The 27,893-nt window shown below is 54.0% G+C and overlaps 1 protein-coding gene across 2 annotated transcripts in view; it reads right to left on the bottom strand.

Annotated features, from left to right (window-relative positions):
* Nucleotides 1-2,545: 2,545 nt before the first annotated feature.
* Nucleotides 2,546-27,893, bottom strand: part of CCDC57 (coiled-coil domain containing 57) — a 99,159-nt gene continuing 73,811 nt past the window's right edge. For both annotated transcript variants that reach the window (XM_034641042.1, XM_034641043.1), the window contains one exon: nt 2,546-2,893. In XM_034641042.1, coding sequence (XP_034496933.1) covers nt 2,688-2,893 — 206 coding nt within the window. In that variant the 3' untranslated portion in view covers nt 2,546-2,687. The remainder of the gene's footprint in view (nt 2,894-27,893) is intronic.

The following is a 27,893-nucleotide window of genomic DNA, read 5'->3' on the forward strand; positions in this document are numbered from 1 at the left end:
CGTGCGCAGGCCCAATGGCGGCGCGCGAGTGGGCGTTGCTAGGCGATAGGGTGATGGGCCGGGCGGCGCGGCGGTCGTTGACCCCTGCCGAGGGCGCCCCGGGCGGGGTCACTGCCGGTCACCGCAGCGCTGCGCGGCCAGGCCTCCCCAATTTTGTGGGCCGGCGCGCGCGCCCCACGGCTCCCGGAGACCGCGGGCGGGGCGAGGCCCGGACACCGCTTGGCGTGGTTCGAACAAAGGCGCCCCCCCTGGGCAGAGGCACTCGCGCGTGCACGTGGCCACTTGCACCCACGGGCTGAGCCTCCAGCCCTGCGTCTCCGCGCGTTCCCCTGCTCACATGGTTACCGAACTTACAAAAAGACCTAGGCTTCCAGACCAAAAGGAGACAGACCGCCGGTCTAGGGGTCAGCTGAGAGTCCAGGAAGGCCGCCCTCCCTCCCTAGCGGCCATGCCCTGCAGGACCCAGGCCTCCATATGGGCCCCCAAGCAGACCCTTTGTGAGGCCAGTGCCCTGCTTCCTCTCCACCGCCTCATTGTCTTGAAATCAAACCCTGCACTCTTCGCTGTGCTCCATGGCAACCCCTCCCGCTTTGCTTTTAGGAGCTCAGGGACTGTGTGGAGCAGGACACTGGCCGGGGACGCTCAGGGACTACACAGAGCGGGACTGGCTCCGTGACACCAGACGTCACAACTTCACTTGGCCGCATGCCTCTGCATGCCCCACAGTACTCACCAGCCCCGTTAGGTCCCAGTGGCCACTCCATGCCCCAATGCTCCCATCTTTCCCTTGGCATCCTGTCACTGGGGGCATCTAACTCCTGACAGTGGAAAAAAGGGCAGGCCAGGAAACGGTGGGAGAGGGCCCTAGGGTCCGACAGCTGAATGAATACCCTGAACAACCTTCCCATGGGTTTTTCTTTCTCTTCCAATTTAAGAATTTTTCAGATACCTTGCACCCTGGGCCAGCAGTCACTGGACCATGCTGCGTACACTCCCAACTTTTGGGGACTTAAATTATCCCAGGCTCATTTCTTGCTGGTCAGTGGGGCTGTGCTCACTGCAGCCTGCCAGGGGCCCAGGCGATGGGAGCCGATCCCAGGCTGGGCCAGTCTGGGATGGGGGGCCTGGGTTTGCACCACAGAGGGAGGGCTTGGAGACTTGCTCATGGGTTCTGAAATGCCTCTTTGGAAAGTGACTGCTCAGGTTTTCAGCTTAAGGAAGTCACACAGTCACGCCCCACTTCTAAGGGCACACACCAGAAACAGCAGAGCACTGGGACCCCTGCCACCCCTCGGCAAAGCTGCCTCCAGGTTGCTGCTTCCTGGCACAGCGGGAATGGCGCACTGTCGCCTCCGCAGCTCCTGCAAGCACAACGTGCCCCGGGTGAGGGCTTAGCCTGTGGAAGGACGTCCCCCAGGCCCGTGGGCCATCACATGGAGTTCAAGGCTGCACAGGATGGGGCAGGAGCCATTGCAAAGCACAGGGACCTGGTCTGTGACCTCTTGGCCCTGCATCAGGCGGATGCATGGACCAGACACACCACCACTACTGTTTGTGGTCTCTCCCGTGACGTGCATCCGCACGCGCCCCTGCACCTGTGAGCCAGGCAGGGAGAGGACACTGTGCACATTTTACGTGAGGGCCAATGGAAGCCACAAAGGCTGCAAGATGTGTGCAGGTCATCCTTCCCCCAGCACTCTCCCGTCTTCCTGGAGAAGCCATCTGCCCGGTTCCATGAGAGCCGGCTGCCCAGAAAGGTAAGCCTCAGGTTGCCGAGGGCCCGGGCTGCCTGAGGGCACAACCATGCTCTGCCTAGGCTGGGGACAGGCTGTCTCCGTTTCGGAGTGCTGCTGCAGGCCAGGAGCGCCCTGGCTCTGCCAATCTGCTGTGGACACCAGGGGAGCAACGGGCTGAGGGCTCTGGGCGCCTGGAGCAGCACATGCCCTGGCCTCTCCCACACTGGCCCTCCCAAGATGGGAGATTGTGATCTCGAATGTGAAGTTCACTGCAGAGCAAATCCACAAGTGTCAAGGACGTGTGGTTAGGGTTTGTGGGATGTTTTTCGGGTGGGGAAGTGTGGGAGTGGTTCTGTGGTACTTGGAAGGGTATCAGGTGCCTGGCCCCAGACATCTAGCTGTCAGAAATGCCTCACGACTGTCCTACTCCGGGGGCGGATGTGGAAAGCTCCAGACTGACCCGCTGGGTTGGTCTCATGGGGCTAACAAGGACTGGAAGTGCCACCCCCACTCCACCAGCTCCGTGACGTGAGCAGGCAAGCGGGCATGGCGGAGCCCGGGGAGGCTGCCTCTGGTCTGGCCGTCGGCTCACCCGGAACCCCGGTTCTCACTTCTTCCAGGAGGTCCCCTCACACGTGCAGCACTCTGGGTGGGCATTCTGCTCTCCTGTCCCCCACCACCCTCACCAGGCCGTGCTGCCTGTGGACTCCCCCTGCCCCGGCCCATGGAGGCCCTCCTGGCTTCCTTTCCCATGTCCCTGGAGCACTGATGCCCTTTCCCAGCAGGACGGAAGCAACTCCAGGGCCAAGTGAGAGCACAGGAGGCACGGGCTTTAATGGCTCTGGGGGAGTCAGTGGGGGCCCCTGCAACACTGTGTGCCAGCACCCCCCCCCATGAAAGCACCAACACGGGAGGGCAGGGGAGAGTGTGGGAAAAGGAAGGCCCAAGAAGTCAGTCCTTCAAATTGTAGTTCCGGATCTTGGGGGGCCGCTGGCAGCCTTTAGTTTTTGCAGGGGGAGCCCTGGAGGGTCTGGCGGGCTTGGCCTTTGCGTGCGCTTCCACCTTCATCCCTTGGATGGCAAAGGCTGCCCGAGTCCTCACGGGGCTCCTGTCTGGGTGTCCGAGGCTGTCGGCTACTGGACGTGCGGTGAACTCTACTGAAGAACGGGAAGAGAAAGGCCTGTCACAACAGGAAGGGACAGGAAGAGGCAGGAGGGGGCAGGAGGCCCAGGCTCCCTGTGTATAAGCTAGGGGGCTGTGCCTCTTGCCCGCAGGACCCAGAAACCCCATGCCCTGGCTGCCGTTCCGGAGCCTGTCAGGCCAGAGGTCCCCCGGGGGGAAGTGCTCGATGGCAGTGGCTGTGCCTTGGGGGCCTGGCACAGGAGGTCTCTGGGACACATGCTCTCCAGATGCGCTCCAGGGCCTGGGCCTGTCCTTCCACTGGGCACTCTGGACATTTGGCCCAAAAACGCCATCTCCTGCCTGACCATTTCGTAATGGGTCCCCTGGGGGCACTGAGGTTAATGGTTGACCCAGGGCAGGTGTCAGGGACTTCCCCAGATGTCAAGTACCCTCCGCGGGCTGCCATGCTCGCCAGGCACCCCAGCTGCCCAGCAGTGCTGACGCGTGTCCAGGCACAGGCCAAGGACCCAGGAGCCTGGACCGCGTGCCACACGCATAGGCCGACACTCAGGGCAGCGTCTCTGAACTAGGGCATGGTAGGAGACTTTCGGGTTCCAAGCTTTTCTCTATTTGCCAAGTTTTTAGAACTAGGAATGTATTTCTTCTGTAAAAAACAAAACAAAAAAGATGTTATTAAGAAGCAGCTGTAAGATGCAAGATCAGAGTGGCTCTCCCTCGTGGGCTGGCCTAGCAGGTAGGGCTGGGGTATCTGGAGCCCCAGGAAGGTCCACCCTGGATGGGAATGCTGCCCCGGAGTCCAGACAGGGGAAGGTGGGGCCCGGCACCAGCACCTCACACACGGGAGGCACACGGGTGACACGTCTCGGAGCCGACCACCCAGGGCCGGGCCAGCACAGGACGGTGTGCAGCACAGGTGGGGGGACACCGCATGGCGGGGACCCACCCAGGTGAGGCCTGAGGACAGGCCGAAGGGGCAGGAAAAGGCCTGTGCTTTGGAAGGCACACACAGGGGACGCACACTGTGGGCTTGCTGGCAGCGTCCCCATGCTGGGAGCTGGAGGTCCGCCATGCATTTCCGGGTCCCTGGCCCTCACCTTGGGCCTCTTCTGTCCTCTCGAGCACCTGGAACTGCTCCGTTCCCTGCAGCCTCCCTGGGGTCACATACCCCTCCTGTGCCCTGGGACCCAATCCCGGGGCCAGGCCCTGCTCTCCTCTGACTGCCCAGGCTCCAGGCACCGGGATCCTGGAGTGGGGCGAGGTTGCTCCCCGGATGTCCCCGTTCCTCTCTGCTTCCCGAGTCCATGGCTGCGTCTCCCTCAGGAAGGAAAGGCCTTTGGTTCTCTAACCGCAGACCAGTTCTCTCTCCGCACACGCTCTCCGGGCCCGCGTCTCTGGAAGTGGACCCTCAGGCCCTGACTTCCATTCAGCTCCATCCTGGCACCAGATGGTATCCAGGCCCATTCTCTGCTTGGTGTAGTTTCCTTCTGGAAGGCAGTGGCTCGTGGGGGGCGGGGGGCGCAGGGTTGGGACCCTGAGCCGACGACGTGAGGGACTGACCCTCTCAGGGATTCCACGGGCCTGGCCTGAGTTCACCCTCGCAATCCGCTGCCGCTGGGGCTGGGGGGTGGGGGCAGGAAGGAGGAAGAGCCCATGCCCCGAGGCCCTGCGCTTGGGGGGCCGTGCTCTCCGTGCTGCTGGCGGTGGGAGCAGGGCCTCTGAGGAGGACAGCAGTGCCAGCTGTGTGGTCTCGGGGGCTTCTGTCCCCCCCTTCAGCAGAGCCCTCCCTGAGGAGGTAGCCGGCTGCCCCAGGGCAGGGGCTGTCCTGGCTCAGGCATGAAGCTGGACGGGTCAGGCCTTTGCTGCCCCCCCCCCCCCCCGCCCCCGCACACGCCCTGTGACCGTGATGTGTCTCTTCCCTGGTTAACCTGAGATGTGCCCTCGGTGCTCAGACCAGTGCTGGTTGCTGGCTGTGCGACCTCCACCACTCTGCCCTTCCCGGTCCCCGTCCGACTCATTCTGCTGACCCAGCCTGGGGCTGCTCTCTCTGCACTGGGTTCCGGTGAGGCTTTGGGAGAAGCACTGGGGCACACGACTTGCCTCCTGTGTGCTGCTGGTCCAGCTCCGTGGTGCCCAAGGCCGGGCAGCTGTGAGCCTGGCGGCGGGACCCTGTCTCAGGGGCTCGCAGGGCTCTGCGAATGGTCCCCGCTTCGTGGCTGCTTGGAGCCGCTGCTCAGCCCCCTTCCGACTTGGGGAGGCTGTCTGCTCTGGGGAGCAGGTCAGGCTGCCCCTGACTGTCAGGGGGCCTGAGCACATGTTCGAAGGGCTGGGGATACGGAGCCCGTGCCGGCCCTGGCTCTCCAGAGCCTTCCCTGGGGCTGCGGGGGCAGCTCAGCCCTCAAGTCCCTGTTGTGGTCTTGGGCGCGGGGGACAAGGCCTTCCCAGGCTGACTGCAGTGTCGGCTGGTCCGGCCAGCCCTTCTGTCTCCCCTCCTTCATGTGTGCTGACGGGCACTGCTTCCACTGAAGCGTTTCCCCTGCTCCCGGGAGAGACCCTCGGGCCCCTAGGTCCAGCCCTTCTCAAATAAGATGAATTATACCCCCACCTCGCCTTGCCCCTCATCCCAATCCCCCCTTTCTTTCCCCTTAAGTAGGCTCCATGCCCAGCGTGCAGCCCAACATGGGGCTTGAACTCACGACCCCGAGATCAAAATCTGAGTTGAGATCAAGAGTCGGATGCTTAACCGACTGAGCCACTCAGGTGTCCCCCAAACCCCTTTTTGATTAATGGTTATGAATTAGATGACGTCAAACTCCCCAGAACCTTCCAAGGCTCCTTGGACCCCACCATGGTGGGATGGAGCCCAAGCCTTCAGCACACAGCAGATGTGGAGTGGCCTCACTCCCTAAGCCCGCAGGCTGCTCCTGGCCTTAGGCTGGGGGCATCGACCACAGACCAAACCCCTTGTTAAACATACCAGCCTCATTGCTCTGCCCCTGTCCTCCTAGAGCTCAACACCCAACCCCAACCCCTAATCGCTCCTTCCTAATATCATTTTCCGGGGTACCCCTCCCTGGTTCTGAGCTCACCCAGGCCTGTCTGCCGGGGCCTCTCAGCGTGGCCCAGAGTGGTTCCCGCCCAGGGTCTCAAGAAACGCTGCTGGGCCGCAGGGAGCACAGTGGGGCCCTCAGGAAGGGAATTTAGGGGAAATACTCTGTGATTACTGGCCTTAAAGAGAGACCAGCTCTATGCTTGTCTGGGCTGCCTCATCCAAGGCGGGGGGTGCAGAACCTGGAGGGCGGGCCCTGCACTCCACGTGGACCCTGTTCCTTCTCTGGGCCCTGAGGCTCAGCTCTACAGGAAAGAGTTGCTGACAGAGGTCAGAGGTGGGGTGGGCGGGCCACAGGGGTCTGGGGCGGGGTCAGGACAGTGACAACTGCAGGGCAGGGAAGGGGCAGAGAGTGATGGCCAGGCCCCTCTGTGGGGCTTGGTTCCCCCTTTGGAAGGGAGAGGTGATGGCGGGAAGAAGTCCCCGGGCCCCAGAAGGGAAAGAAGGTGCAGTGGGCAGGCTTGGGTGTGGCAAGTGTGAATGGGCTTCAGGACCCTGGGCTGAGGGGCTGGGGCTGCATTCAGATAGCTGTCCTGTGAGGCGCCGGCTGGAGACGGCAGGAGGCCCCAGGGGGCAAATGGGGCGGGGTGGGTTCTGATTTACCTCCTTTTCACAGATCTAAGCCTAAAAGCTAGATAAACAGGAAAGATGCATGTCAAGAAGGGACCATGGCAGGAGCAGTCGGGTCAGCCAGGCGGGCTCATGCTCCAGGCGGCCGGGGACCCTCCCTGGAGGGGCTGCCCACCCTCACGCCCCTGACCACATGCTGTCATGAGCTGCTCTCTGTCCCTCTTGGCGGAGGAGAAGCTGTGAGCAACTGAGGCAACACTCTCCTTTTTCATGAAAATGTGGCCCCTCGGGAGGGCTGCCCATCGGCCACGTGCACACAAGCTGTTCATCTTGCTCAAGGCGCCGAGCCACCCTGGCCAGAGGCCTCCCCACACCAGACCCGGAATCGCTCTCTGGAGCTCTGCTCAGGGCCTTTGGGACCCACGGGCTGCTTTCAGGTCCCCAGAAGGAGAGGCAAAGGGACAGAACGCCTCCATCCCAGTGGCCAAGTTGACAACGGAGTGGGGGGTCCCCGAGCAGGCCCAGCTGGATCAGGCGGCCAGCACTCGGGCTCTGTGACATGGCTTGCGACTCTCGTGCTGCTCCCTGTCCGCTTTCAGCCCACGTGGGCAGCGGGAAGGCCTGAGGTGGCTCCCCGGGGGCCCTTCCCTTCACAAGGGCCGACCACACGAGGACACGTGTCCTATGTGCTGAGTCCTGACACGGGTGCCGGGCATGGCTCTAAGCGAAGCAGGCGTGCCTTGTCCTCCCCCGGCTGTGGCGACCCCATCCTCCCACCGCCCCGACACCTGCCAAGGGGAGGTGGTTAACTTTGCTCCAGAGCTGAACTGGAGGCTGCCCAGAGGACGTCAATGAAAATAAACTACCCAGGGGCTGTGGGGTCACGAGTTTGGCCAAAGTGCCTTTGCCGTTGTCCCGACTGCTCCCGGGAGAGCAGGCCGGCCGCACTCAGGAGCCGGAGCCGGCTCAGCGCCTCTGGGTCGCAGCGCCGCAGCTGGGCTCGCAGGGGGCGTCACAGGTACAGAAACAGGCCTGATGAACCTCCGTGTCTTCCCCTGCGAGGGCTGCACGTTCCCGTGTTCCCTGGCCTGACGGACACGTAAGCCTGCGAGGGTCGGCCCGCCTAGAAGGTCCTCTGCCCACACGAAGCCTGGGGCCCTGTGCTGCCGCTCAGCTCCCATCCAAGCTGCCTGTGGGCAGGTCCGCGAAGCAGGAGGCCCCCGGGCCGGGCCGAGGCACCATGCAGACCGTGCAGGGGCCGGCAGATGGCGGGGCTGCAGGGGCCGGCAGAGGGAACTGACCCAGCCGGGGGTGCCCAGCCCGGGCTCTCGGGCTCCCTGGCAACGCCTGCCCACAGTGGCCTGGACAAGGGTCCGTCTCAGTCCTGGCGCACTGACCGCTCCCTGGACGGTACGGCACAGGCTCAGCCCTTGTGAGATGGGACTGCCCTCCTGCCTCTGCGGCCTGCAGTGCCGTCGGGGGCTCTCAGAGTGGATGCTTCTGGAGCAGACTCTTGCAGGGGAAGGGGGTTGGCTGCAGGGCCTGTGGTCACCACGTGGACGCCTAGGCAGTCACCCTGCATCTCAGAGATGAAAGTTCACATAAGAAAATGCAACAGGGAAGGGCGCCTGGGGGGCTCAGTCGGTGAAGCATCTGCCTTCGGCTCAGGTCATGATCTCCAAGTCCTGGGGTGGAGTCCCACGTTGGGCTCCCTGCTCAGCAGGGAGCCTGCTTCTCCCTCTCCCTCTTCCCCTCCCTCCCTGCTCACGTGTACTTTCTCTCTCTCTCTCTCACAAATAAATAAATAAAATCTTAAAAAATAAAATAAGAGACACATAAAAACTGAAAATAAAAAAAGAAAATCAAATTGTGGAAGGAGTGTCACCACAGGCGAGGAAGAGCCCGTCGGGAAAGGTGCGGGTCCACAACATATCAAGGAAAGAGAATTCAGCACAGGCACGTGGGGGATCTTGTCCCTACTGATAAAACAGACAAACAGGCCCACACACAGGTGGAAAAGACTTGATTAACAGAACTGATTAGCTTGAGTGATTAGACACACAGACATCTAAACCAGTAGGCAGAGAATGTCATTTCTTTTTCAGTGAATAAGCCACACACAGAATCAGACCACATATTATACTTGCCACAGAGTAAGTCTCAATTCATTACAAACGTAAAATGAGGAAATTAGAAGCCAATGCCAAAACCCCGTTAAATCCATTCTGCTTTGAAACTGTGTAACACATGACTTAATCACCCTCAAGTCATAAAGGAATACATAAAATGAATTAAGAAATGTTCAGAACTGGGGCACCTGGTGGCTCAGTCGTTTGAGTGTCCGACTCTTGGTTTTGGCTCAGGTCACAGTCTCAGGGTCGTGAGATCCAGCCCCGTGTCGGGCTCCCTGGTCAGTGCAGACTCTATTTGGGATTCTGTCTCTGCCTCTCCTCACTCTCTCTCTCTCTCTAAAATAAATGGATAAATCTTAAAAAAAGGAAAAGAAATATTCAGAACTGAATCCTCGAATTTGCAGGACACAGCTGAGATACATTTCTCAGGAACAGAGAGACAGGTAACCTGCAAGGAGATGAGCTGACCTCCAGCGTAAGGAGCTGAAGCAAACTCAGGGAAACAAGAAGTAAAGAAACGGTGAAGTTCGATGGAAACCCCAAGGAAAACATACTATAGAACATCAACCGAGCCCAGACTGTTGTCTGCAGAGATTAATGAGATCGACCTCTCCCAAGACCAACCCAAACAAGGGGGAACAAATAAACACAACAGGGGAATAACTGGGCAAAAGTGAGCACTGCAAAAGCTGTTCACTAGTAAATTAGTAAGACCTAGAGGCGATGGAAAATTTCAAAAACCGGAACCAAAAACTATATATAAACATCATCAAATCCAATCGGGCAGGTACTAAGAATACATCACTATCAAGAAAAATTTATGTCAGTAATGCAAGGCTGGTTTCTTTTCAGAAAATCTAGCACATTTACCACATCAATAAATGAAAAGAAAAAAAATCATGCCTATCATAATCAATGCAGAAAAAAACGGATAAGGTTTAAGAGCTATTTGTGATGAAAACTCTTAGTAAATCTGGAATATAAAGGAAATGTTTAATTTGATAGAGGCCGTATTTTTGAAACGTGGCAATCACACGTATTTGGTGGAAAAACCAGCCTCCTTGCCGTCTGGTCTGTGAGTGGATGAGACGCCCGCTGTACTGTGGCTGTTGGAGCCCAGCCGAGTCTACAAGGGAAGAGAGGTCAGGAGTCTAAGGGCTGGAGGGCAAGGGAGAGACAGTCTTCATTTGAAGGTGCCGTAGCGATTTACTCGGGAAGACAGGCTGCCGGGATGAGTGTGGGAGCTCGGCAGCTCCCAGAACTTCCCTCTCCAACGGCACCTGCCCGTGAACAACGAAGTATCAGAAGTAGCAAGAAAACTCCCAGCAGGATGGCCGCCTGTTTCGTGAGGGACACGTTCCGCACGGTCTGGGGCTGGCCGGGGGCCACCTGGGGGCCTTGCCCTGGCAGAAGCGAGTGACACAGAGATGTGCAGCCTTCTGCAGAGACGAAATAACCCCATGAGACGAGAAAGCGGAAGTCACACCCGAAACTAATCGGAAACTGCCCGCCAATTACACTTGCATTAAAAGGAGAGGGAAAACGCAAGTCGGTTTGTTCCGTCCACGGGTCCGGTGTTTCAGAGCTGCGGCACCGTTTCCTCAGCCCCGTCCCGAGTGCAGGCCGGCCGCGGCGGCAGTGCTGGTGTGGGACGAGGGCGGAGGCCCGAGGGGCCGGTGCAGGGGCTCCTGGGGCCCTTCCAAGAAGCCCGGGCCGCTGGGAGGACACGGCCACAGTAATGACCTCCCCCGGGAGCTCCTCAGAGCCACAGGGCGGAATGAGGAAGAGCCGGGCAGATTGGTAAGAATTACCAGGGTCCTCTGAGGACGCGCGGCCACCCCGAGCGGATGCAGGCCGACGGCGGTGTGTGCACGGCGGGGGACTGAACAGCAGCGCGGGCCTGACGCCCCCCAGGACCGGCCCCAGGCCCCGGCCGCTCCTGAGAAAGTGGCTGCACTGGCTTAGAGTTGACACGCAACACAACGCACCCGTCTTGAAACGTGCGTTTCCGTGGCTTTTAGAAAACACACGGCTCCACGCGGACGGAAGGAGTCTGTCACCCGGCAGCCCCGCGCAAGCACGGCCCGGCCTTCAGTCCCCGCTCATCGGACGCGTCTCTTCCGGAGCCTCGCGTGAACGGAAGACACGACATTAGGCACGTTTTGAAGTCTGGTTCTCCCAAAACCAAAGGCATGTTTCTCGAGATTCACTCACGCTGCTATGGACACCCGAACTCGTTCACGCGTGGGGGAGTTCCACTGAATGGCCACGCCGTACTTTGACCTCCCTTCATCCGTGGCCGGATGTTTGTGTCGTGCCCTGTTCGGGTATGAAGCGCTATCAACATTCATGCTAATGTCTTCGGGTGCGTGAATGCTTCTTTTCTTTCTTTTCTAGATCTCTCTCTCTTCTTGATTTCCAATGTAATATGTTTGTGGCCAGCAAATACAGTCTGTATGATTTCAATCTCTTAAAATGTACTAAGACGAGTTTTATGGCCAAATCTGTGGTCTAGCTTGTCAAACGTCCCATGTGCACCTGAAAAGAATGTGTGTTCTGCTGTTGGGTACAGGGGCCTACGCATGCCAGTTAGGCCGAGCTGGCTGACCGTGCTGCTGAAACCCTCCGTACCCCTACTGGCTTTTCTGTTTCCTTGTTCTATTGATTACTGATAGAGAAGTACTGAAGTCCTTCCAGGCCTACATTTCCTTCCATTTCTGAGAGGGCTTCATAAAGAGTTTATTATTTATTTTAGAGAGAGAGCACGAGTAGGGGGAAGGGCAGAGGGAAAGGAGAGAAAATGTCAAGCAGACTCCACGCTGAGCACAAAGCCCAGCATGGAGCTCCATCTCACGACCTCGAGATCATGACCTGAGCTGAAATCCAGAGTCAGATGCTCAACCGACTGAGCCCTCCAGGCACCCCTTTTCCTGAGAGCTTTTAAACGTCATGTGTTTACAGCTGTCATACCAGGAGCATACACAATTGGGATGGTTGTGTCTTCCTGCTCAACTGACTTCTATGCCATCATGAAACGGACTCTTCATCTTGGGTTAGTATTCCTTGTTGGGAAGGCTACTTTGCCTGACATTAAATAGCCACCCAGCCTTCTTTATCTGTGTCTCTGTATTTAAAAGCGGGTTTCTTGTAGACAGCACACAGTTGAGGCTAGCTTTCTGCTCCCAGTTGGCTTTTTAATGCAATATTAGACCGTTACATTTAATACAATTGTCAACATGATTGGTTTTAAATATACCTTCTTGCTAAATTGCAATTGCTAATTGTTTTCTCTTTGTCCTGTCTGTCCTTTGCTCCCTTTTTCCTCCTTCTGGGGCTACTTTTGGGATGATTCTTTTGTTTTGTTTTTTAAAGATTTTTATTTATTTATTTGAGTGAGAGAAAGCACGGGCCAGGGCGGGGGGCTGGGGTGGGGAGGAAGAGGGAGAGGGAGAAGCAGACTCCCAGCTGAGCTGGGAGCCCGATGTGGGACTTGATCCAAGGACCCTGAGATCATGACCTGAGCTGAAGGCAGACGCTTCACCGACTGAGCCCCCCCAGGCGCCCCAAGGGTTGATGTTTTTTTACTCCATTTTATCTACATCACTGCAATACTGGCAATCCTTCTTTGTTATCGCTTTTAACGGCTGTTGTGTGGCTTACAGTGTGCACTCTTAACTTACCTCATGCTGCTGTGACACAATGTTGCACAATGTCACCTTCAAGAGCCTCACAAGGGCATACTTCCTTCTCCCCTTCCCACCATGTATGCCATTTTTGTCATACCTTTTACTTCTATGCATATCACAAGCCCCATAATGCACTGTAATATGTTAATATGTGCATTTTAAACAATCAGCATTTGAAGAAAAATGTAAGCCTGTGCTCTTCATTTACCCGCAGACCCACACATCTGCCTCTCCACGTTATTCTCTGTTGACCCACATTTCCATCTGGCATCATTCTCCTTCAGCCTGAAGAGTGTCCTCTAATAGTCATGCAGTGCGGGTCGGTTGGTGGTGAATTCTATCAGATTTGTTCATCCGTAAAAACTTTTATTTTGCCTTAATGTTTGGAGGATATTTTTGCTAGACACACAATTCCATTTTGACAGCTTCTCTTTCAGTATTTTATACCTGACGAGCCTTTGCCTTCTGGCTTGCACAGTTTCTGAAGAAAAGTCTGCCATAATTCTCTCTTTGTTCATCTCTGTGTGCTGTGTCCTTTATTTTTGCTTTGACTGCTTTTAAGATTTTCTTCATCACTGATTTTCAGACACGTGATGACAACACTCCCTGGGTGGCACATGCATGCGTGTGTTTAGCCAGCTGTCTGGGGTAGTTGAACTTGGATCTGCGAGTTAAGACACTGCATCAGATTTAGGGGGAGATCTGGTCTTTCTTTTTTAGAGAGAGCAAGTGCACAAGTGGGAGAGAGAATCTCCAGCAGACTCCGCATTCAGCCTGATGCGGGGCTCAATCTCATGACACCGAGATCGTGACCTGAGCCGAAATCAAAAGTCAGACGCTTCCCCAACCGAGCCACCAGGTGATCCTAGTGTTATTGCTTGAAATACTTTTTCTCCCCCTGCTCTCTCCCCGGCCGTTAGACTGATGGACACTGTCTGTCACGAGGCCGAGGCTCTTTTCTCCCCCACCCCCTGCTTCTCTCTTTGTACATCATTTAGGACAGATTCTGTTGCTATGTCTTTGAATTCTCTGTTCTTCCTTCTACCATCTTTACTCTTGGGTCAATCCCATCCAATGAGCTTTCCTTATCAAATATTATAGTTTTCATCTCTAGAAATTTTGTTTGGTACTTTTCATATTCTCAATTCTTCTCATTACGTACATGTTTTTCTTTATATACTTGAATATAGTCATTCCAGTTCTTTTAATGTCTTTGTCTGCTTGTTCCCCCATTTCTGTTATTTCTGGGCCTCTTTCTCCTGACTGATTTTCCTCTTGCACACGGATCACATTTTCCTGCTTCTTCACATGTCTTGGAATTTTTGATTGGGTGTTAGGCATTGTAATATTTCCTTGAAAAAACTTTTTTTAGAGTGTTGGGTTTGATTTTGGCAGGCAGTTAGGTTCCTGGATTGGTCATTTCAAAGACTGTTTTTAAACTTTTCTAGTGTAAGTCCACGTGGGGCTTCACTCCAGAGATACCTAGCCCTACTGCTGAGGCGTGACTCTCTGGGTCTCCACTGAAGGAAGGTCATGACGGGGACTCTGAGTATCTCCCCACTCTCTGAGAGCTGGAAATGGTTCAGCATACAAGCCGTCTGTCTCTCCTTCACCTGGAATTCTGGAGCTTTAGTCTAAACGTCTGTGGGCTGGTATACAGGGAGGACTCACAACAACATCTGTACAGGATTCTGGAGCTCTCTTCTGTATTGCACCCCCCTTTCCAGACTCTGTCCTGCAACTGCCAGCCCCTGCTGCCTTCCCAAACTCCACTTCCCATTTTCCCAATGCAGTAAGGCTGCTGAGTTCTGTCTGGCAACCCCCTCCCTGTGCCTGCAGCCCAGAAACTGACTTCAGGCAGAAAGCCAAGGAGATCCTGGAACTCACCTCACCTGTTTGCCTTTTTTCAAGGGCAACGGTCCTGTGCTGACTGTTGTCAGATGTTTGGAAACAGTTGTTTCATATATTTTGCCTAACTATCTAGCTGTTTACGGAGAGACACTGAGGTTGAGTCCATGTAACAGCTAGCCAGAAGGAGAAGTGAGCGCTAGCTGTGCTGTGGTCCCAGAACACAAGCCACTGAGGAGGAAGCCGATCTGACTATTTTTTCAACTATTAACTTTGGTGTAGGTGTTCTTTCTATATCAACTTTTCCCCAAGTGGCATAACTGTTTAATCCCAACGCCTTCAAGAGGAAAGCTAACAGAGATCTACTTGACCATCGCTTCTCAAAAAGTTCACAGGACACTCTGCACTTCTTAAAAAGTCTCAGGTTGTAATAATTAGCACAGGCAGGAAACTGGCATTGCTCATGCAGTTCAGGACACAGCGCTGCTCCCTCCTGACCTCCTGACCAGAACATTGGCTCTGGGAATTCTTTAGTTGTGATTACGACGGTGCTGAGAGGCAGCACACACCAACCTGTAACAATGTCGCTGGCGTGCTAGGCGCTCGCATCCAGCCCCGTCTGAGAGTAGTGACAGGCAGAGCCAAGAGGCTAAAGGGTGCTGAGCAACAAGAGGGCAAGACCGCTTGGCCGCTGAGGTCTTGCGCCCTAACAGTCATAGCGCTGAATAAGCTTCCCGCTCTCGTGGACAACTCCTGCCCCCATGTGCCTCATGAGGTCTCTCTGTGGCAGTGGCCAATGAGAACGTGTGCTGAGCCCTCCAGTGAGAGGCACTGCACCCTGTTGGTAGCTCGAGTTCCCAGAGCCCAGCCAATGAGTCCTGACTGCGGATTGCATCATGACGTGTTTCTGGTGCAGAGGACAGCCCTCCCTGGCTCTAGCTGGCTTTCTTCCCCCTGGCTTAGGCTGCTGGTCTCTGAGCCAGGTCTCACAAGGCTCTCCTAGGTCTACCTGTCTCACTGACGCTCACATTCTTGTAAGGTTCTCAGACTTTAGAGGAGTTCTGTGGTTAGTGCATGGGTATGAGGACCACATGGGAAGAACAGAATGTATTGTTCCAGGTGGTACAATGGAATCACAAGATGTTCTTTGAGGTCACCTATCCTGTGTGATTTTAACCTTTTCTTACTTATCACAAGTCCATATCACAAATGGCTATCACTCAAAAAGTGCGGGGACATCAGCCTGCCCTCCTGTGCTCAACCCCTGGGTTTCATAAGAAACACAAAAGCATCTGTGGGGAAGCCAGATGGGAACATTCTTGGTCTTGGGGCATGTGGACAAGGTAACTCTGAGGTCCTCTGTTCACAGTATGTTTTTATGCCCTCAGACCAGGGCTGGGCTGGCAGGGCCACAGCTGAAGCAATCTGATTTCAGAGGAAGGTCCAAAACACTGTCCCTGTGTCCACGCATCCTTCCAGGGAAGGCATGGGACAGTCTCCACTCAAGAACACAAGACACCAAGAAGGGGACAGATAAGATGGTGTCCTGGGGGCCCACTCAGCCCTCCTCAGAGGCAGGTGACACGCTGTAGGATGGACACGACAACAAGCCCAGGAGGGCCTGGTGTGTGTGCCCTACAATAACCCGTGGAAACAAACCCCGATTCCCCAGTAAAGAGAACCCAGTTTTACCAGCAGTCACCAGATTCCCAGTCTGGGAAGGAGCTTTGCCAGAGGCTGGGTCCCTCTCTGGAGCCCACCCCGCTGATCCAGTCACTGTAGCATTTTCTCTTCTTCTCAACCATGTAAAATCATGGACGTAGTTCCCAGCGGGAGGGCCACACGTCACTAGGCAGGCCTGAGTCTGGCTCACAGAAGTGTGTAGCTCACAGACTGAGCTGTAATTTGGCCCACGCTTTGTTTTGATTTTTTAATTAGTTGCCAATATTCAAAAATGAAAACATTCTATGTAAAAACAAGATTTCCAGCTTCTCTTGAAAAATGGGAGGGTCTGGCTCGTCGGGCCATCTGCCACTGAGGGGCAACTGTGGGACGGCGTCATCCGCCAGACAGAGTGAGCCTGCCAGGCCGTCAGCACCCCCACGCAGAGGACTGCCTGGCAGCTAGCACAGCCCCTGCAGGCCTTCACTCAGCCACCTGCTGCCTGGTGTCCATGCGCACGGTGTCTGGGACTCTTCTCAGCCAGTGGGCTCAGGGTCTGGAGTGCAATGGCTTGGACTCTGGTCCTAATCCACTGACTGGGAGCTGTGAGACCTTAGGGGAGCAACCTAGTATCTCTGGGCCCAGGTCTCTACATCCGACCGCAGAGCCCCCACCTCTGAGCTCCGGGAGCTGCTGAGAAAGGGACCCACTGTGTGAGGTGCACGCCAGCTCTCTGTGGCACTGGCGGGGGCTCCACAAGCCTTTGGGCTATGAACATGAGGTGGCTGGTTTAGTTTTTATCTGGATCATTGGTTAAGAACAGTCTGGCAATGTGGTTAGCTGATTTAGGGGTCATCTCTGTAGAGAAATATGTATGGAAATACTCTTACTACACAGGATTTAAAATTAATTTTGCATTAGTAACCAGTTAATAGCATCATGCATACCCTTTTCTTAACATTTTATGCAACTCTGTTTCGGGGGTTGCCTGGGTGCCTCAGTCAGTAGGCATGTCTTGGCCTCAGGGCGTGATCCCAGGGTCCTGATCGAGCCTGCTCAGCGGGGAGCCTGCTTCTTCCTCTCCCACTCCCCCTGCTTGTGTTTCCTCTCTCTTGCCGTCTCTCTGTCAAATAAATAAATAAAATCTTAAAAATTTTTTTAATGCAACCCTTTTTAAAAAGAAAAATGTTTAATTTCAGGAAAAAGAAATAACACCCACATTGTATCGTTTAAAAGTTGTCACCCTTCTATCCCTCCTCATTTTGATTCCCCCGGGGGATCCCCTTGGGGGAAGCAAGGGAGCGAGGGTGAGGGTCTCCACCCAGGGGAGCTCCCTGCACCAGCACCCACCGAGGAGCAGCCTCCAGCGCTCAGAAAGGGATGGACCGTGAGTGGGTGGGGCCTTCCGGGCAGAGCCCGCCTCCGACTGTGGAGGAGTGTGACCCACCGCTACATTCCTCAGGTGCTCCAGGCCATTATCTGTCTAACCTCTGGGACAGCCTTGGCCCCCCCCCCCCCCCGCCCCCACTCTGGTGAGGCCTGTCCCCTCTGGAGCTCCAGGAGTGCAGGGAGGACTGGGACTTGAGACCTCTGCTATGGGCTACCTGGCCTTAGGCGGGCACTCAGTGTCAATGGGACAGTGGGGGTCCTGCAGACGCTTTCCTCCCGCGAGGGGTAGCTCCCAGACAGAGGCTAAGTAACCCCATTCAGGTTACCTTCATTTGTAAAAACAGATCTCCAGCCTGCCCCCGCCCCCACCCCTGCATTTGCCTCGGAGGGGGGGGGCAGAGTCCCCCTCCTACAGCGCTTCCCTGTCCTGTGTTCTGACTTACAAATCACAAGGAACGTACACCTTCCTCCTGGGCAAGCTTCCGTCTAAACCAGTGCAAACCGAACGACGTGCGAGGCCCTGGGAAGATGGCCAGCCTCTCCCCTAGTTTACAAACTGCACACTGAAACCAGTAACGAAGTATCTTGTTCATCATCACATGGCAAAAAAGAAAATGCTTGATAAAAATCCAGCAGTACTGGGGGCGCCTGGGTGGCGCGGTCGGTTAAGCCGCCAGCTCTTGGTTTTGGCTCCGGCCCTGATCTCAGGGTCGAGGCTGCACCAGGCTCTGCGCTCAGCACAGTCTGCCTGAGATTCTCTGTCTCTCAAATAAATAAATAAAATCTTAAAAAAAAAAAAATCCGGGGCGCCTGGGTGGCACAGCGGTTAAGCGTCTGCCTTCGGCTCAGGGCGTGATCCCGGCGTTATGGGATCGAGCCCCACATCGGGCTCCTCCGCTGGGAGCCTGCTTCTTCCTCTCCCACTCCCCCTGCTTGTGTTCCCTCTCTCGCTGCCTGTCTCTATCTCTGTCAAATAAATAAATAAAATCTTTAAAAAAAAAAAAAATCCACCAGTATGGGAGTTAGGAAAGACACTGCAGCCATGAACACCAACTGGGCCAACTTTTCCAGGGCGATTTAGAAATAGCTCCCAAAACTCAAACCACTCACACCTTTGACCCGGTGATTCTGCTTTGAGATACCATTCTGACAACAGACTCCCACAGCCCTGCTCAGACACTGCAGCACTGTCTGCGGAGCTAAGACCACAGGCCATGTACAGGTCCGTGAATAGAAAGCGGTTAAATCACGTACTCAGGCACTGGGTCACTAACTGCTGAAAGGGGTTAGCTCTGTTTGCAGGCACCAACGTAGAGAGAGAGATGGCAGATGGGGATTTAAACAGCAAGCTGCCCACTGGTACTTACAACTACAAAGAAAAGGGGAGGCACACACATTTTTAAATGTTTGCTTCTGTGGCCACAGAGAGCAGGCCATGCCTGGAGAGGGGCAGGGGACTGGACAGTTGTGGTCTGGGGAACAGAGAGGGGACCGGAGGCGGGCAGGCGACTAGAAGGGAGGGAAGGGGGAGGAGGGGACTAACTTTTCACGAAAAACCCTATGCAGCATTTAAATTGATTTCTTAGCCATAAGGAGGTGTGCACCATAACTAGCCCAGGTCTGGAGCCCCCTTTGCTCCAGTGGGCGTTCCGCACCCTGGGCGGCCACACACGTGGCCAGCACACTTGGGAGGCTGACTACTTGCAACGCCCCTGGAACGCACACACCAACAAACAGCACTCCCAGAAGTCCCAGTGCCCCGGCCTCGCCCTCCGAGGTGGGTGAGGCTTCCCAAGGCGGGTGATGAGTTGCCAATGGGGCCTGACACCTGTGTTTTTCTGGTGCTGCCCTGTTTCTGTCCTGATCAACTTGGATGAGTTATTCATATGTGACCTGTGTCATCTTGCTTAAGAAAATCTTTCCAGTTGGATTATTTTTGAAGTTAAAAAGAATGATCTTAGAAATGTCTGACTTTTAAATCACATCTCAGGTTAACCTTCTAGTCATTTGTAAATCCTCAGTTCCAATGCTGTACATTTTTAGGTTTGATGTTGACTGGGATGCACTTTGGGGACTTAGAAAGTGTGCTGCTAACGCTGCTGGTGGAGGGCCGTCCCTCCCCTGCAGCTCACTCCCCTGCAGCTCACCCGCCACTGAGCCCCCAGGTCTCATTACTCAAGGGCTGGGTCTCGCTAGGTATGACCTCTGACCTCTTCCCCCTTGAAAACACACTCATTTAGCTTCAAGGGAAACTGTCCATATTTCCATTAGAATTACAGTAACTGACAAGGTCAATGTGGAGAAAACATATTTACAGTGTGTAATCCTTCCGTCCAGGAAGAGCCAACTGTTAAAAATCTACCTTTTCAACAACGCTTCTAGTTGCTCTAATCACCTTTTCCCAGGAATCCAGATCCCTGGGCTGCAGACTCAGGGCCTCCCTGGGCTCCATTCTTTCCAGTTATCTCCCTGCTCAACTTGATTGAGCGCCTATTGTGTACCTGCCTGTGCTGACCAGTGGGGTCAAGGATCAAGGACGATGCCCCCACCCCAGCCCCATGTCGTTCCAGGATGTGGGCCAGTGCTAAGAGGGGAAGGAAGTCGGCTGGAAGATGCAGCTAGAGGGGCTTGGGATGGGGGCAGGCGCTCGGAAAGGAAGGTGGGGAGGAGGTGTCTGCAGATGCAGGCTGGAGGGCGGGGCTGCATGGGGCTGGGGGAGGGATGGGGAGCGGAGGTGGTAGCCCCTAGGCACTGCAGCAGGGAGAGAGGAGAGAGTGTGGTCAGGGTGGAGCAGGGGTGGGTGGGGAGTGTCAGTGGCGGGGCTTGGGCAGCAGGCGCCTGGGAATGGACGGGATGAAGGGGGCCGTGGTGACCCTGAGGCCCTGGGTGCAGCCAGGTGATCCGGACCCCAGGCAAGTGTCCAGGCCCAGGGGGTCAGGCTAGGGCTCAGGCCCTGGCCTCAGATGGGGGTGCAGCAGGGACTGGCCAGGCCTGTTGGGGGCAGGATGGGGGCGACTCTGGTCCCACCTCAAAACTAAGGGGCATGTGTCCTTTCAGTATAAGAACCGCGTGCCATCTTGAGAAATACCGTGTAACAGAGGTAATTCTTCACGTTTAAATGCAGATGTCACACACCGTTAAACTACTGACCATTTTGACTGTTCACAAAGGCTACTCACAATGCACTGAACATGGGCCCATGCAGAAGAAACTTCATTGCAGTTTCTAGAACGGAGCCTCCAGACAGCTCGTCTGGGGACCGATTCCCGCGTTGGACTGGGTCACACATTGACGGCTCAAGCGGAGCCCCTGTCTGCCCGAGAGCGTCTTTGAAGAGACCAGTGAGTTCTTACAAAGTATTCTGACACACAGCAGAGTATCATATGGGTAACAGTCACGCACCCCAAATACGCAGGATACAGGGGCAGCATACAGAAGCTTTGTAGATAATTAAAACGTCTAAATTGCATTAATTTCAACCTTTTCCTCCCACCTCAGTTTTTCACAGGGCGAACCAAAAGCCTACACTGAAATGTATCATTCCTACTTTTTAATCAGAAATCAGTGCTCACAAAGGGCGACGGCCACCCTACCCCAACTGGTGTCTGACCACCCTCCCCAGCACAGACCCTGCTGAAGCCAGACCCACCCCCCCATCCTTTCCCAGCTTTCCTGTCGAGGACCGTAACACAGTTCCTGGCTGCTGTCCTCAGGGTCTGAGACAATCCCCTGGTCAGGTGGGAGAGGGGTCTGTTGGGAGCTTTGGGGAAACACTTCCATTTGCAATGAAGAGAAAGAGAAGCAGGAGGAGAGAAGCATGCCTTTTTCAGACGTGATGCCGGGAGCTGCTGCAGCCCTTAGGGACCATTAGGAGGAGCAAGAACTCCAGAGGCACCAGCCCAGGCTCATTTGCCCTGGACCTAATGTGCAAGTCCAGGGACTCCTCTGTGTTGCTCAGTGTGTGGGTCCTGCAGCTGTGCCAGGTGCACCGCGTGTCAGGAACGTGATCAAATGCCCACCACCTTGGCTGTCTCCTCCTGGGGGGTGCCATGATGACAGAAGGTGTTTTAAATCACTTCCACGTGGCTGTCCTATGACCTGTGCACAAGCATGTCAGTCTGCTGGGGGGGGCTGTGCTCCTCCCCACACACGAGGGTCTCCGCAGTCAGCCACGGCAGCCAGCTGGCTGCCCTGCTCTCCACGGGCCTGGTGCTGCTTGGCCATTCCCTTCCACCTGCTTCCCGACTCGTCCAACGACCGTTTCACAACTGGGTTCTGCAAGCCTCCCACAGCCACCTCCTCTCTGAGCCGTGGCTCTGTGCCACACTTAAACGCAGGCGAGCAAGGGGATCTGACCGGAGCCTGCTTTCCCACCACCGGCCCTGTTGCCAGGACAGCTCTCCTTGCAAGCGGCCCCTTGCATCTCTGCTGTCAGAGCACGGCCAGCTTCTGTTGTCGATGCTGCTGTCGGTGTTTCTGTAGCTGCCTTGTCTCCCTCAGGCGCTAAGGGCAGATGGGCCTTCAGCCCACTCCCAACTCTGCCTGGCCCTGGGGGGAGGGGGGAAGCTGGGGAGACAGGGGACCCACAGCCGCCTGCTGTGCCAGGAGAGCCAAAGCCTTGCAACCTGACCCTGGGGCCTTGTGTTTTCTGCCGGCCACCGTGCCTGTCAGCTGAGCTCTCAGTTCTGGCCACACATCTGCCTCCCTGCCTCCGTCCTGTGACCAAGAGAGTCCTGTCCTGTCAAACCCCAGTCCCGCATGGCCTCCGGCCCTCCTCTCTGGAGTCTCCCTCCCCCCTACGAGACCTGTCATATGCCGCCCGCCTCTGTCACCTGCACGCAGACAGGCTTCCTCCTGCGTGGTTCCCTTGGGACCGCTGCCTTGCAGAGCACGGCTTCCCGAATAACTTGTCCACCCCCTTCTGCCCTCCAGCCACTCCGCCCAGGAAGACTGGCATGACCATGCCACCCGTCCACGCAGACCGCCCGTAACCCCACAGTGACCCCCACCTCAGGACAGCAGAGGCACCTTCCTGTCCTGACCTCACCTGACCTCCCTGCCACGCCCCCAGGGGACCACTCTCTTCCTTAAGACTCTGCATTACAAAAGGTACCCAAATTTCATCAAGTACGCGTACATGTGTAGTTTAAAGAATAAAAATAAAATAACTTGAAGAATACAACAAACACCACAAACACCAGGGCAGCGGGCCGGCTCCGTGGCTGGAGTGGGCAGCTCTTCCTCTCCAGGCCGAGAGCTGGAGCCCCGCGCTGGGTGCTGGGATTACTTAATAAAAATAAAAGAATAAAACAAACACCTGTGTACTCAGCTTAAGAAACAACACTGCTACCACCTATATTTCTTTTTTTTTTTTAAGATTTAATTTTTTATTTATATTTGACAGAGACAGCCAGTGAGAGAGGGAACACAAGCAGGGGGAGTGGGAGAGGAAGAAGCAGGCTCATAGCGGAGCAGGGAGCCCGATGCGGGACTCGATCCCAGGACCCTGGAATCATGACCTGAGCCGAAGGCAGATGCTTCACCCACTGAGCCACCCAGGCGCCCTGGCATTTTTTTAAAAATGAGGGACAGGTGGTGTCGAAGTTCTTATTGTCTGTAAAGTCTTTGTTTTGCCCTGGTTGGTGAAAGCCATGTCCCTGGGTGTGGGGTTCTGGGCTGCAGGCACGTACAAGAAGTCAGCCGTCCATCAGGCCTCACCTCTTTGCAGGTGACAGCCTTCTGCATGACCCCATCACGTCTGGTGCTCCTGAGTTCTGTCAGGACACGCCCAGCTGTGCACCTCTCTGTCGTTCCTGACGGGGGCTTGTGAGGCTTCCCGGAGGGGGAACGAGGGCCGTGGAATACTTCAGTCGATCTTCACAGGGCGCCTTTGCCCCGGACTCTGTGCTTCCGAGGCTCTGACTGGCAGGCGGGCATGCATCACGTCACACCTGCTTATGCCGTCCTTCACGGCTCCTGACCTGCTTTCTTTCTGGTTCTCTTTCAATCTCTCTGTCTCTCCGGGTAATTTCTTCATATGTAACGTCTGTGTCACTCATCTGCTGTTGAGCTCAAACACCAAGCTTTTACTAGGAATGATTACATTTTTACGTTCTTAAAGTTTTGTTTGTCCTTTTCTAAGTTTCCTTGGTCTTTCTTTATAGTTCTTGGTTTCCTGATGTGCTTTCTTGAGAGTCTCTTATTTCTTTGAACATATGAAACTCAGCTATTCATACCTTGTATCGTCCACGTTTATGGAAGGTTTGTCTTCTGCTGGCCTCATTCCTGGTGCCTTGCACCCTGTGCATGGGATCCCATTCTCAGCTGGAATCTGATTTGTGGGAATGTTTATGGTCTGGGACAAAGTGGGCCCCCTGAAGCGGTCTGTCTCCACTGCTGCCCGGTCCTTGGGGGCCCCCCTGGTTCAGAATCACTGAGAACTAAAATCCTCGGGCCACGCAGGTGCTGAAATGGGGACTAACCCTCATGAGAGCCGCGTGTGGTGACGAGTTATAAGGGATAGCCTTCCTGCCAGTGCTCCGTGTGAGGGCCCTGTCCTCAGTGGGGGCACTGGACAGGCGGGGCACGGAGCTGTTTCTGGCTCACCTTCCCACTGAGGGTGGGTGGGACCCTTCCCAGTCCCTGCTTTCTGGGAAGGATCACCCGTCACACCCCCACCCTGGGTGGGCCCTGAGTTTTGTCACTTGCTTCCTGAACACCATGAGGCTGTGACACCCAGTGTCAAGTTCACCCAGTTTGACAAAGGCCTTGGGGTCAAAGCTGGTGGTGGTCAGTCTGCAGTCAGGGCTCCTCCTTCATGGGACCTTTGGTAACGATTCTTCACCTTCATGCCACGTATGGATGCCTTCAAGCATGACTGTGGCATTTTTTTTTTAAAAAGCAGGCTCTGCTTTATTTATTTTGTTTTAAGTAGGCTCTGCCCAACGTGGGGCTTGAACTCATGACCCCGAGATCAAGAGTGAGCGTGTTCCACCAACAGAGCCAGCCGGGCACCCTGACAATGGCATTTTCCTCAGCAGCTTTATTGAGCTGTTTGCAGAGGGGGTATCAATCCAGCACGTAGCTGATGTGCTGGGGGCAACGGGGCTAGATTTATGGTTAACCAGAGTGACTCAGACGTGACGCAGAAATAAAAGTGCTCTCCATGTACAAGGCTTCAAAGAGCTTCCTATATAAAGATTCTCTTTTAAAATTATTCTGGAAGAAGAAAAATATATCCAAGAGGCTACTATGAGAGATTTGCAAAGTACATAAGGATAAATCTAAAAGAATTTAGTCAAATTTACGTTGTCTAAGAGATACCCCTCCCCAACATCTAGTGTTCTCGTTGATACCGACGTAAAATGCAGAAAAATACAGGTGTTGACAAGCTTAAGAAACTGATGGCGAAATGAAAATAAGTAGGTCTTAATAAGTTGGGAGTGACTACCAGAAGATCACTTTTAAGCAGGCAGGAGATGGAAAATGTGATCTATCCAATGAAAGGCAGGAGAAAATAAGACATTTTTAAAGCATGCTAAGTAGAAAATACAAACTAAGATGTGAGAGGGAAGCGCTCGCACTGCACGAGTGAGCAGGGCCGCCAGACTCAGACGGGGCAAGTGGGGTGAGCAGGGCGCCCGCCGCCCTGAAGCAGGAGGGAGCAGGAAGGTGGGAAACAAAAGTCAGTGAAGTCGGAGCCAAGAGGGACTGAGGCCCCAGGACAGTGAGGCAGGGTTTGCGGAGGGGTGTAAAGCGGAGTCTGAAAGCTGCGCGGAAAAACCCAATAAACGTGAATGACCAGGAAGATGTGGACATTGCAGGCAAGGAGAGCTCAGGTCAGCCCATGACCAGGGCCCGATCCACCGTCACGACTCCAGTAGCCCAGCCCCGCACGTGGGCGGACCCAGACACACATGAACACACCCCTGGGAGAGTCAGCACTGCTGTGAAAGTGGAGAATGTGAGTCACTCAGTAACTGTGGCTGGGACATCTGGGTGGGCATCTGGAGTAACCAAAAAATGTAAGTTTGGTCACTATTTTATAACATATCCCGTGATAAATTCCAAGTGGATCATAGCTTTAAATATAAAAATGTGAAGCCATATCTGTATTAGAAGAAACCAAGGAAGAATCATCTCTAATCTTGAAGTGGAAAAGGCCTAAGTATGGCACAAAACCCAGGAAGGATTGAAAACAAGGACAGTAATTTAACTACATAAAGATAAAAAAAATATGTGTGTGACAAAAACCACCTTAAGAAGAGTCAAAATCAAATGAGAAGTCAGTGAACTCTAAACCAGAATAGTAGAGCTGATCAACGAAACTAGGAGCTGGTTCTCTGAAAGAATAAGATTAATAAACCCCTGGCCAGACTTACCAAAAGAAAAGAGAAAGGACACAAATTAATAAAATCATGAACGAAAGAGAAGAGATCACAACCAGCACTGAAGAAATACAATCATAAAAACATACTATGAGCAACTATATGCCAACAAATTAGGCAATCTGGAAGAAATGGATGCATTCCTAGAGGTGTATAAGCTACCAAAACTGAAACAGGAAGAAACAGAAAACCTGAACAGACCCATCACCAGCAAGGCAATTGAAGCAGCGATGAAAACTCTCCCAACAAACCAGAGCCCAGGGCCAGATGGCCTCCCAGGGGAATTCTACTAAACATTTAAAGAATTAATACCTATTCTACTGAAGCTGTTTCAAAAAATTGAAACAGAAGGAAAACTTTCAAACTCTTTCTATAAGGCCAGGATTACCTGGATCCCAAAACCAGACAAAGACCCCACTAAAAAGGAGAATTACAGACCAATATGAACATGGATGCAAAAATTCTCGCCGAGATACTAGCCACAGCACCCAACAGTACAGTAAAAGGGTTGTTCGCCACGACCACGGGGGAGTTACTCCTGGGCCACAGGGATGCTTCACCGTCCACACATCAGCCAGTGTGATACACAACATTAACAAAAGAAAGGACAAGACCATACGATCCTTTCAACAGATGCAGAAAAAGCATTTGACAACATACAGTATTCTTTCTTGATTAAAACTTTCCACAGGGACGCCTGGGGGCTCAGTCAGTGAAGCGTCTGCCTTTGGCTCAGGCCATGATCCCAGGGCCCCGGGGTCGAGTCCTGCATGGGGCTCCATACTCTGTGGGGAGTCTGCTTCGCTCTCTGCCTGCTCTCCCCCTGCTTATGCGCACTCTCTCTCTGACAAATAAATAAATTTAAAAATCCCACAAAAAACCAAACCTCTTCACAGTATAGGGATAGAGGGAACATACCTCAGTATCATAAAGGCCACCTATGAAAAGCCCACAGTGAATATCATTCTCAGTGGAGAAAAACTGAGAGCTTTTCCCCACAGTCAGGAACAAGACAAGGATGTCCACTCTCCCCATTACTATTCAACATAGTACTGGAAGTCCTAGCCTCAGCAATCAGACACAAAAAGAAAAAAAAGGCATCCAAACAGGCAAAGAAGAAGTCAAACTCTCAGTCTTTGCAGATAACATGATACTCTATGTGGAAAACCCAAAAGACTCCACCCCAAAATTACCAACGCTCATACAAGAATTCAGCAAAGTGGCGGGAGATAAAATCAGTGCACAGAAATCACCTTCGTTTCCACAGATTCTATACGTCATTTCTGCATTATACGCTAACAATGAGACAGGAGAAGGAGGAATTAAGGAGTTGGTCCCATTGACAATTGCAGCCAAAACCATAAGATACCTAGGAATAAACCCAACCAAGGAGGCAAGGGATCTGTACTCAGAAAACTATAGAATACTCATGAAAGAAACTGAGGAAGACACGAAGAAATGGAAAAACATTCCATGCTCACGGAAAATGCCTATGGTGCCTCGAGCAATCTACACATTCAATGCAATCCCTATCAAAATACCAACTTCTGGGGGGCCAGTGGCTCAGTGGGTTAAGCAACTGCCTTTGGCTCAGGTCATGATCCCAGGGTCCCGGGATCGAGTCCCACATCAGGCTCCCTGCTCAGCGGGGAGCCTGCTTCTCCCTCTCCCTCTGCTGCTCCCCCTGCTCGTGCTCTCTCTGTCTGACAAATAAATAAATAAAATCTTAAAAAAAGAAAGAAAGAAAGAAAGAAAACTAAAGCTGGAGGCATCACAATTCCAGACTTCAAGCTGTACTACAAAGCTGTGATCACCCATTCAGCATGGTCCTGGCACAAAAACAGACACAAAGACCAATGGAACAGAATAGAGAACCAGAAATGGACCCTCAACTATATGGTTGGCAAATCTTCCAGAAAGCAGGAAAGAATATCCAATGGAAAATTCTCTTCAACAAACTGATGTTGGGAAAATTGGACGGCCAAATGCAGAATGAAACTGGACCATTCTCTTACACTGTACACAAAGATAAACTCAAAATGGATGAAAGACCTAAATGTGAGACAGGAATCCAACAGAATCCTAGAGCAGAACACAGGCAGCAACCTCTGTGACCTCGGCCACAGCAACTGCTTGCTAGACACGTCTCCAAAGGCAAGGGAAACAGACGTAAAAATAAACCATTGGGACTTCATCAGGATAAAAAGCTTTCGCACAGGAAAGGAAACAGTCAA

Source organism: Ailuropoda melanoleuca, chromosome 13 (assembly GCF_002007445.2).
Source record: "Ailuropoda melanoleuca isolate Jingjing chromosome 13, ASM200744v2, whole genome shotgun sequence".
Taxonomy (NCBI): Eukaryota; Metazoa; Chordata; class Mammalia; order Carnivora; family Ursidae; genus Ailuropoda; species Ailuropoda melanoleuca.